The 12,302-nt window shown below is 30.7% G+C and overlaps 1 protein-coding gene across 2 annotated transcripts; it reads left to right on the top strand.

The window, feature by feature from the left end:
- Positions 1 to 844: 844 nt before the first annotated feature.
- LOC108734162 lies at positions 845 to 10,980 on the top strand. Of its 2 annotated transcripts, XM_018465592.1 has the most exons (6): positions 845 to 1,145; positions 6,716 to 6,808; positions 6,872 to 7,019; positions 8,512 to 8,804; positions 10,526 to 10,598; positions 10,690 to 10,814. In XM_018465592.1, the coding sequence occupies exons 1-6, from the start codon at positions 1,058 to 1,060 to the stop codon at positions 10,712 to 10,714; spliced, it is 720 nt and encodes a 239-aa protein (XP_018321094.1). In that variant the 5' UTR covers positions 845 to 1,057; the 3' UTR covers positions 10,715 to 10,814. The 2 variants fall into 2 exon arrangements, with proteins under 2 accessions (XP_018321094.1, XP_018321092.1); XM_018465590.2 differs by lacking the exon at positions 10,526 to 10,598 and having other exon boundaries at positions 847 to 1,145; positions 10,690 to 10,980.
- Positions 10,981 to 12,302: the final 1,322 nt, after the last annotated feature.

Here is a 12,302-nt window from a genome sequence, read left to right as displayed (position 1 = left end):
TTAATCAATATTTCAAAAAGTCTCCTAGAAGAAAATTGTTCTGGAGATGTTTTTTTCTTGTTAAATTCTTCTAAATGATAACTTTGCTTCAATTGCAAAAAAACATACCTGCACCACAACGCGCTGCAGCAAGTAAAGAAAATGCTAGATATTTGTTTTCAATGAATATATAACATAAAGTAATCCAAATAATAACTAATACCAGAAGTTTGATCAAGATCAGTTGTACACTTTTTACGTAATCCATTTTATAACTTTAACGATACCTACTCACATTGTGACAATTCTTTTACGTAATCTCCATGAGCCATATAACAAAATCAATGATGTCTCCAAACCAAATAGTCTTAAATTAAAAGTGCGTAAAAATTGACGACCTAATTTTCAAATTGCTTAGGTTTAGGTCCACACACATCTTCTACGGAAGTTGAAAGCCTGATGTGATTAGCAATCGAAAGAAGAATACCAATGAACAAGTGAAAGTACCCAATATTAAAAGACGTAAGTTGTAATCTAGCCAGCCGCGGTAACAAACTAACACCGCGGAAGAGGTGAAAGTTATTTCGCACTAATATTTCGGCTGCAGGCAACTAAAGTTGGTATTTCATCTCCGTTCTGTTCCGGTATGTATTAAATTATTCCTTTACTCCACTGTTAAATCACATGTGAGTATAAAATTCCAATAATATACGGATATAAGAAATTTGCAAGATACGTGACCACATGTTCCCATTAGGTATAGGTATCTATACCCATGACACTATAACCAGTAGTTTTCCTTTTTCTTTCTTCAAGCTACTGTTCTTCTTCGTCTTGCACAGTTTCTAGATAGCACAGCGGCAGGTATTTGATATGAATCTTTTACTATCATAAGGTCGGTGGAATAGAGTAAAAGCCAAACTGGTCGTTTTTGTTTATAAAAGTGGGGAAATGTTGTGACTCGTTATACAATCCACTTTCATTGCTCCATAAACTGTTGTGATTCTTAGTGCCCACGACCCCTAATGCTGAACTTGTTCGATTGTTATTATTTTTGTGAAACGAATTGTTAGACGCCATGAATTTTGCAGTTTTTGTTTACTTCCTCTGGTCTATTATCACTTTGAATATTTTCAGTATTGTCACTTCTCAGTCAGATAATCTAGGTAAGTCTGTTTTTATTTTTATTGTCCTTTTAATCCTTCCTTATTATGAAAATATTTAACGATATCTCACATTGTTAAAAGCATAAAATTCGAATTAAATAAAGTTAAATAATAAATGGGGTGATTATAATTAACAATGACATTTTTTTAAAGATCATATTATTAATAAATTTTTATAATGATAAATACTTTACTAATAAATAAGACAATATCAGTATCAAAACACTTAACGTCCAAAATACCAATTCTTCACACATTTATCACAATTTCTATCTTAATGACAATAAAAGACCCATATTTATTTGTTGATAATCTTAACAATGACTTTTTTATTATTTAATTCATATCGTTAGATACCTGTAGTAAATTTAAACCCTGAACAACCAGTCATTTCACCCTTAAAATAACAAGATTTATTTCTTGGACTTTTTTGTAACTTTTTGTTTATCTTATTATGCCCTTGACATTAGAAAATAATTAATTTTGTTATAATNTGTTTAAATAATTAAATTTTATTAATTTTGAACTATCGTGTAAATCTCTAAAAGGTATATATTTCGGTAAAATTTTTATTTCATAAGATTTTGCTTAAGAAAGCAGGAAAGTAAAGTGGCTGCTGTGCTATTGGCCTTGTTCTGAAAACGAAATTCTGAATTCCATGTAGTCTTTTCTAACGGTTACATAATAAACGAACTGACCGAAGTATTCTTTACATCACGCTTTAATATTCTGTGGCTCGATTATTTGAAAAAAATATAAATAATTTAATTTAAAAAAATGCCTACTAGACATCATTGTAACCTATGTCTAGTTTAGTTTAAGATTGAAACTTTTGATTCATCTGTGACTGTTGATGTTTATGTTTAATAATATAATTGTATATCAATGTAACTAGTTTAGCCCATCCAATCAATAAAATAAACAACAACTTCTATGCTTTTGACGACGAAATAAGTTTACAATTATTTAACTGTTTAATAAAGGGGTAGTCTCTAAAGAATTAAACCGATCACCTTTACCGTATTTCACGCAACTTTTATCGATTTTGTAATTTCCGAAATGTGTAACATTCAAAACATTAACAAAGAGCTTCCTCTACAAAAGAAAGTAATTTTAATTCATTCAAATTTTTGTTCAACAACCGCAATTACAGGTGTGGTCATTATTAGATACACTCCTTGATTTGTTTAAAGCACTTATTCTTATGCCTACACAACAAGCAACTTGCTGGTTAAATATTACGTGAACTTTAAGGCATTGTTTACATGTAGAATGAAGGATATGAATTGCAGAGTATTTATTAGCTTTTAATTTACTGTCTTACATTTTATGCGATTAGTAAACAAAGTGAACAAAGTTACAGTTGGAAAACAGTTGTTGTTATCTGTAAAATGTATAATGTGCAGGTAATCCTATAACCATTAATCTCTTCAATGAAAGGTCAGAGCTTTTTGTTTTGAAACCAAGCAATTCTGACAATATTAAAGACATCTTTCTATTTATTTATGTATTTATTTGAACAAACAAAATAAAGCGCATCAATCCCAAAAGGAAAATTGTAAAAGAAGTTTAATCATTTAACAAATTATCTTTCCCAAATTCATGATCAATAAAGGAAAGTCTTCGTATCTTCAAGCTATGAGTAATATTGTACATCACAATTTATAGCTTCTTAGGTGAAGCGGTTTTTGTGATAGACAGGTAACAAAATATATTAAAAAATTATGATTACGATGACCCTTCTTCCTCCTTTTATTTGAAACTTGGAATAGGAACCTTTTGGAACAAATACAATTACTTTCACGCTACGAATAAGTCGCTGGTCAAAACTAGTTATTAATGAAAGTTGAAAGTATTCTAGAAGCAAAACTCATTTCCTAATTAAATTGATGTTTGTAGCAAAATTACTTCAGCTAATTAAGGTTTTGTTGTACCTACATTCTTTGAAAAACAGATTTGTGATGTTATATTTATTTTAATGAATTAACTTGTGGTCTATATAGTAATATGTATAGTATGTATGTCACTTACATACTCCTTGTTACCTAACAGTGTTGTAAGTGTTAAACTGCATTGGCGTTCTAGTTAGCAAGCATAATCAATGAAAGTGTGTACCAACACGTTTTTCACCAAGCACGTTTCATTTTCACAATTTTTGATACTCATAATAATCCTTTATACGCCTTGAATTTCAAACGTCACACTTTAATTTTGTATAAATAATTAATTGTTACACAATACCTACGTACATAGGTCTGGCTTTCAAGCAAAGAAGTATTTTCATGTTGTTACATCTTAAATCCATTTACAAACATAGCCCATTCTGTATGCATTACAAATACCTCTACTTTTGCCCTTAAACCCTCCACTTATTGTACATTAGGTTCTCTAAATATGAGGCTCAATTGAAATACAATTATTCGACATAAGAAGCATCATCACTACTTATCAGTCTAGTAAATTTTGCAAAGAACTCAGTTATGAATTATCTAAAATAACCAATAATCTTAAATTGTTAAAGAGTTAGCAAGATGTATTATTTGTACTGTAATTATTTAGCTGTCTAAAATTAATATAGCTTTCTAATATATAAATATTGAACACATTTGTTCATCATTATCATACGTTCGTCAGTGCTAAGACTCTTCTTATTTCCCCAAAACTAGAACATCCCACATCCTTAACTATTTGTGAACAGTAATCTGATGTAGGTCTATCTCTACTCCTCTTAACTCCTGTTTCTGCTTCTAATATGTCTCTAACTAGCCCTTCATGTCTGAGAAGGTGCTCTACCGAACTATCTCGTCTATTTCTAATTGACTCCCATTGTAACTTCTGTTCTTTTATACTTTGTAATATCTTCCAATCTCTAATCTTCTTTATCCACGGTATCCTCATCATTCTCCTGTAGCACCATATTTAACCTAACCTAACCTTTTTTCTTTTCCGTCGAGCCCACCGTCCATGTTTCGCATCCGTACAGCGCCGCGCTCGAGCCAACAATCAACATCTTTTTCGACTTTCTAAATTAACCTTTCGTGAGTGTAGACGAGACTTGTTTTTGGTCTTTTTGTATTCATTCTTACTTTTTCTTCTTTTGTATACCAGTTGTTTTACCTTACTTTTATTTACTTTCAGACAGTACTGTTTTGTCAATACCGCTTCCATTTTATTTAAGGCTATCTCTAACTCCCTCATCCTAAATGCTAATACTGCTATATCATTTTATAAATCTAAGCATACTAATCTTTAGTCTCTGTGTATTTATCCCTAAAGTTGTTCTGTCTTAAATGATTTTGTTTCGATATATCGATTAAAAAGTAGCGGTGACAGTGTGAATCCTTGACTGACTCCCTTCCTAATATTTACTTCTCTACGGTTCTGCTCAAGCTTTATAACTGCCTGTACAAACTATGTTTCACTCTTCTATCTCTCATCCCTACAGTTTTAAGTATATTTAACAACTTATCCCATTTAACATTGTCAAAAGCTTTTTCTAAATATACGAATCCTATTTACGCGCTTTTTCTTTATTATTACCCGGAAAGCTGAAATGACCTTCCGTTTTCCTCTATTTCTTCAATTGCCACATTTGTTAATAGATATTTATTTAAGCGGTATATTCTAGCCAATAATGCATAGATTATTACTGGTCAGTTATTACTATCCTACGTTGTGCTTACTCTTACTTTTCTGTAAAGCTTTAAGACCTTTAACGGTAAATGTAAGCGCAATATTTCAGTGATTTTCCTATGGTTTCTCCACATTTCTTCTTCTAAAAGTTGTGATAGTTTCTGTTATGGCCGAATAACTGTGTCGGGTTAATGAAAAGATTTTCTTTTTTAACAGGTGATTAATGTTACAAATGTGTTACACCTAGCATAACTTGTAGTTTCCTTTCTCTATTTTCAGTTTGATTCTAATCTGATTACTGTGAACTATTGCATAATCAAATACAAAATCTAATTATGAAATTGCTAATAACGACAATATACCCAGATCATCAAATTATCAATAAAGCTCTGCTTGATTGATTGATTGATTGATTCAATATGTAAATGTTCAATAGACTCCCACAAAATACATACGAATATGTTTGAAACCAGAAATTGATCAAAATCAAATCAGAAACCTCCAGAATGATCATGAAAAATTGCCTTCAGATTTGACTAAAAAAAGAAGTACCTTTTAAAAACAAAAGACAGCTCATTGGTCGACCTTCAAAAAAATGAACTTGACCAAATGCAAAATATATATGCATTATAACTGGCGAATGTTGACTATGGTCGAATTCAACTCTAGGGATGGTGAAATATTTAAATATATACATGCTCATTGGATCTATTCGTACATGTACACATTGTATCTTACATACTAGCATTTCTACATAAGCCTAGTTTATGTAATGAAATTACCCAACTCTGCGGTGTATCTTGCATTAGAAAGAATTCACTTTTCACTTTTTAATTCAGCTCTTAATAAAGTAGCATTGAAGTAAATTTAAGAATTTAGTGTGTTTATCTTATGTTTAGAACAATTTCATGTTACAAAATCCTATTCAAACAACTTTCTTGAGATCCACACGGTAAATTTCTCGTATAAAATCCTAACTAATATTACAAATGCGAATGTGAGTTTGTTTCCATTTCACGTCGTAACTAGTCAACCGATCGTCATGAAATTTTGTGCACGCATTGCTAGGGGGTACAGAAAAAGACATGGAGTACGTTTTATCCAAAATAATATTGTTCCCGATGGACAGAAAAATTAGTTTTATCTAGTCGATTTCGCACCTTAACTACACAATCGATCATTTTGAAATTTTATAGACACATTGTCAGTTGTACAGAATAGGATATAAGGTACCCTTTATCAAAAAAAAATATTGTTCCCGAAGGATAGAAAAATTAGTTTTACGTGGTCGATTTCACGCCTTAACTATTCAATCGATCATCATGAAATTTTCTAGACGCATTGTCAGTTGTAGAAAAAAAGGATAAAGTACCTTCTATCCAGAAAAAGAAACTGTTCCCAAAGAATAGAAAACATAGTCTTAGGTATATATTTTTTTATTGTGTATATCCTCAAAATTGCTATTGCAGACATTTGATATTAATAATGAAATATTAAGAATTACAAGCACATATTCCTGCAAGGTTCTTTAGAAATAGAGTGATGGATACCAACGAAAGCTAATGGGGTAGTTGCTTATTATTCTCCTCGAATTTGAAATTTAGTATGACAGATAACTAATTTATGTGGGGTTATTATGTGACACATTTAATTGTTTGTTTAATCACCCCTGTACCCCTCACAATGTGTGACCAAAGATTCAGGATGATCGATTGAGTAGTTAAAGCGTGAAATGGTAATAAAAAACGAAACAAACAAAAAAATTCACATTAGGATGCTTTAGGGTCCTGATATTACTTATTTAGATAAATGCACAGTTAATTATTGGCGATCAATATATATGTGTATATATAAACAGAAGTATACATACCTTTTTTAATTCTTGTAAAAAGTTTTCTCCATCTCCTTCTTTTAGCTATATGTTTCTTTTGTTTCAGCGGATTATTTTTCCCACTGCAAAAAGAATGAGTCCGACTTTGACAATTGCGTCAAAGACGGACTCAATGGAGTTCGACACTTATTCAAAACAGGTAATGATTATTACTCAAAAAGATTTATGCTTTTGTACACGAAATAATTTATAGTTATTTAAGGGGTGCCGAAGTACAACATAGCCCCATTCGATCCATTTTTTGCATCCGAAGTCCCTCAGAAGGTGGGAGGTCGATTTTTCAACTACAAATTAATCCTGAAAAATGTTTTTGAATCTGGTTGGACAATTTCTCAAGTTACGAGATTCAGGTACATTTTCAAATATCTTTTATTCGCTTGATGTTGAGTTTTTGTCAGCGTTGGTCTCCTAAATTTATGTAATAGAAAAACTCAATTTATGAAATGTGATGTCGCTCAATTTTTTAGAATCAATCTAAACTAATGGCATGAAAATATTTTGCCCGTAGTTCAGTCCTCTACCACCTTGCCTTCCACAGTTTTCTTATATTTGGAAATTCCAGAAACTTACTCATTTTTTAGCCCAACATTGAGTTAATTAATAGTTGTGTTTACAAATTTATAACATTAATTTGTTATCTCAAAATTTAGTGTTGTGTTTGGAATTACCGTAAATTCATGTAAAAAATAATCTGAATCTATTTAGATGACCATGACTTAATTCCTCTGTTTTTGTTTAAAATATTCATAAAAAAATTGGTGTTATTTTTCCAGTACAGACGTTAACAAACAATTCCACTCGTTAAAGTAATAAAAAGTAAACATTAGCATAAAAGTAACCAAAATAAAAGAAAAATGCATAAATCTTTATAAACAAGTCATTATGTTAGTTACTGGTTTGGTTCCTCAAAACGGGGAAGTCCCATTGCTGACCGCGAAAATATTTTACTCGAAATAGTGACCGATCCTTGTATCTATTAATATTCGTGGTATTGCTACTAATTTGCTCAAATTTTCGATATACTTCATCATCATAAGGTCATCAGTCCTAAGACTGGTTGGACACACGCCTCCACTCCTTCCTATCCTGAGCTAATCTTCGCATTTCCATAAAACTGGATCATCCCACATCCTTAACTATTTGCGAACAGTAATCTAATCTAGTCTACCTCTACCCCTCCTAACTCCCGTTTCTGTCTCTAATATGTTTCTGATTAGACCTTCATGCCTGAGAAGGTGTCCTACTAACTTAACTCGCCTATTTCTTATTGACTTCCACAGAGTCCTCTGTTCTCTTATTCTTTCACATTTCGAACGCTTCTAACCTTTTTTTTTCGCACCTGTACAGCGCCGCGCTCCAAGCATACAACTTTATCAACCTTTTTCGAATTTCTAAATTAACCGTTCACGTTCGTAGAAGTGACTTCTTTTTATTGAAGGCGACTAGCCCTGCGCTAGCTTTTGCTTTATATCTCTACTACTCCTTCCGTCCTGACTTATCTGACTTCCTAAATACCTAAAATCAGTCATTTTCTTCTAATTTTTCGTCTCCTATTTTTATATTCGCTCTTTCCTCTCTTGCATACCAGTATTTTTTTTTACTTTTATTTATTTTCAATACAATACTGTTTTGTCAACATCTCTTCCATTTTATTTAAAGCTATCTCTAACTCCTCCTTGCTAGATGCTAATACTGCTATATCATCTTTAAATCTGACCATACTAATCTTATATATAGATATCAATATACTTATAGACAATAAAACTGTAAAATTCTGCACAGGCCGAATATCATCCAATTTTGTAATTTAATATTAAAATATTTCATTAATTATGCTTGTAGGAGCGACTTCAATAAAAATATGATTCAATACACTCAATTCTTCCCGGATAAAAAATTAAAGGGCGAGTACGATTTTGTTGCGACGATTTTTGGAAATACGTATGCAAATAAAGGACCGTGGAATTTGAGTTTGTATGACTTCGTACAAACGACAACGATTACAAGAAAACCAAGAATCGCCAGCAACGCCACCCTTGTCTACGATACACCCCTTAAGGCCAGCGTAGAGGTTCAAAGCTGTAAAAACATGGAATTACACATAGGGCACTTGTTACAGGGAAGAACGGTCATTGGTAAGCAACAACATCAAAAAGCTTTCTGGTAGTTCTATTTCATGTGATTTTGCAAAAATTATTATTAAATTTGTGTTCAAACGTGATGAAACATTTTCAAAATTAAGTAGCAAAAACAAAATTTTAAGATCCTTTTGTAATTGCCTCCATTTGGCACCAAGCAGCCGTAGCTGATGGCCAAATTCGAAACAATGGTGAGGATTCACCTTTAAATCCTGGATTTAATTAATATTAAAAGACAAACATCCCAAAACCAAAAAATTTTATTAAGTTATGTTCAGAACAAAAAGATCCTGGTGAAATTCATTGTATATAGGTGTATGGTTACGTATACGTTTATTAAGAACAAATGTTTAAAAAGAAGATTTGAAATATAGATATGTCACAGAATAAAAATAAAAGCTTAGGGATTTAAATAAAAAACAAGTTTTAGTATATCGCTGCCGCGTATAAAATTGCCTAAACTAATCGAACTCTCGAGTCGTTTGAACAAAGCGTAACACTCCCAAATGCTTTAAATCGCATTCCAAAAAAGGATGTCGCTCTTTGACGATTGCATGTAACAGAATATCCCTAAACATGTCCGGTACAGCAATGTATGTGTATTGCTCTACTGAAATATTTATCTTATTTTTAATTATGCGAATGTTACCTACTTATTATAATTATTATTATGTGACTTTATTATTGAAATTAATTTATTTATGTAAAACTAAAATTTGTACTGAATAATTAATGATTTAACTGAATAGAAATACTACGATTTACATTTAACGGATATCAAAAACATTATTTTGTGAAATAAATATGAATTGACACTATTTTTTAAAAGTCATCGATTTTTTTATCTAAATTAGCATATCGAACTTAAAAAATTCCTAATTTAAATGAAAAACAGCTATAAATCACCAAATTTTAATACCAATTGATTATTATAATTGCATTGTCATTCTTTTAGTAATAATTTTGTACTTGTCTGAACTTACGAAATTCCTAACTCACGTAAACAATATTAAAGAAAACGTCACAAATATTTTTGTTCCATTATTAATTTAGCAACCGTTATAATTTCTTTATAATTATTTTCGTTAGGCCTAATACAATTATATTGGCGCCTCCTTTGTAGGAAGCAAATAGTAATTAGTAGTTACCATGACACAAGCAAAATGCTTTACACCCCGAGTAAAAATAAAAACATTTATAACACTACCGAATCGCCTCCAAATATCTAAAATGACTTAAATTACCACCGAAATAGTTCCTACAAATTAGACGAAAATTTAAATTCTAAAACTGTAGCCAAAATACTACCTTTTCAAAAATTAATACCAATTTATCCATAAGATATTTAAATTATTATTGTTTATAACATCATTATTAATTTCTAATTGTTTAAAAAAGAAAATAGTGTCTTAACTTTTTATTAAAATCTATGTTATATTAATTAAAATATATTAATTACAATATATACAGTATATACATTCAAATTTTAGTATCCCTTTAGCGCTGTTTCGGCGCTTTTTGGTATAAATGCGTTGCTCTTGCGGTGGTATTTCAACCCAATCCTACACTACCCCCCTTCAGGGGGTGTCTTTTGAAGATTTCCCCTTCTCGAGGATAAACTAAACAAAACAAAAAGGTGGTATTTCAGTAGCTTTCCGGAATGCAGTCGTTGCTGTATCCTGTGTTCTTTTCGTACTAAATATGCGGTACTGTTTCAGTACTCCATTCGTACACAATCGGCGGTTTAGGCCTGCACACAGACCTTTATGGAGCTAGTTTGATCGTAATTCGGTAAAGTGAAATTGAAAAGACTAATTTTTACTCGGGACCGTAGGGTTCATTTCGGAGAGTTTTTCCTTTAATCACGCTCTTTTTTTTTCAGAAAATCTTGCGGATCGTATTATTAATACAGCTTGGCAACCAGGTTTTGTGGTTTTAAAACCAATTATTAACGACTTGGTTAGCACCGCATTCACAGAAATATTTAATAAGAACTTCAGGTACTTCCCATTCCATGAATTGTTCCCGTAAAACCCCTGCTATAGGCATTCAATGTGAATAATTACTTACATTATTGGAAACCATAATTTTTGAATCTAAGTCATTTGTTGTAAATTTTAATTAAGGATTTATTTACAATATGTATTGTTTATAATAAATGTGTACATATTAATTTTATTTCGGATTCGCGTTATTAATCGTGTAGCAATAAACTACAAACCCCCAAAATGCAAAAAAAACAATTAACATATTTGAAAAGCCTTTATTTCATTTATTTATTTAGTCAGAACTCACGGAAAAACATAAAATATCATGAATTATCAAGTATTAAAAGATGATTAAACCTAAAACGAAACATTGTATAAGTAAATTTGTAGTTATTACTTTAATAAATTATTTATTTTACTGCAATGCGACTATATCTATCTTTCTCTTTTATAAATGATTTTTTTTTTAATCCTCAAACTTCATTTAGAAATATTTGTGGGGGGGCAGCACCTCTTGGGTCACTTTTTAATGTAATAAAATGATAAAAACAAATTCATAAGCGTAGAGAGGATTTTTACTAATTGTTAGTGTAACCAAAAAAAACAATAACTAAAAGACTGCGTATACTTTGTATATATAAAAAACTGTAATAAATGGTTTAATATATATTACAAAACCTACAATGTTTTACTATACTCAACATATCGTGAATTTTCGTCTTAATTGTTATACAATCGCTCTTAACTATTTATTTCCAAAAAAAATGGAAAAAAGTGCAATGAAATTCCTCAGAAGATATAAACTATTCCTTTTTTACAAATTACAGCACGTTTAGGGGCCTAAATTATTATCTACATTTGTATTAAATGATAATCAATAATATACTCTTTCAACTTTATTTATTTATATGATTTATTTTATTTCCATTTTATTAATTTTCTACCTTTTTACATATCTAGATCACAATTCATAAGTTATTAACCTAATAAATCCTATTACCTCATTAAGCCGAATTGATTTTTCTCACCAATTATTTTAACTAGCCCTAATTGTGCTTCTTCACGAGTTGCTAATGTTTTGTGGTGGCGCCAAATAGCTCCCGTGGAAAGTAGTAAGAAGCAACACTTTCTAGACGATCTTCTAATTATCATTAATTACGCTTACAAGAAACCATAGGCGGGGATAAATGGAAACCGTAAAGAAAATGTAATATTTAAAAAGGAAAACAAAAAACATTCAAAGAACAAATTACTCATTTAGTAGAATGAATTTTTGAAAATCCATTTATTATAATCGAACAGGAGAGATTGCAATATTACTTATTAAATTTTCATATTGGAGAGGTATCTTAAAAAGAATGTCCTTTTTCAAAAGAACAAGAAAATAGTTGAATAAATAGCACATAAATGTAGGCATATCGTCTGTTTATCATAGACACATAAAAGTACCAAAAGTAAATAACTGTACATTCCTATTAATTAACAACATTCCTCATTGCATAATTAA

Source organism: Agrilus planipennis, unplaced genomic scaffold (genome assembly GCF_000699045.2).
Source record: "Agrilus planipennis isolate EAB-ADULT unplaced genomic scaffold, Apla_2.0 scaffold63, whole genome shotgun sequence".
Lineage (NCBI taxonomy): Eukaryota > Metazoa > Arthropoda > Insecta > Coleoptera > Buprestidae > Agrilus > Agrilus planipennis.
Note: the sequence above shows the minus strand (reverse complement) of the source record. Positions and strands in the feature narration are given on the sequence as shown.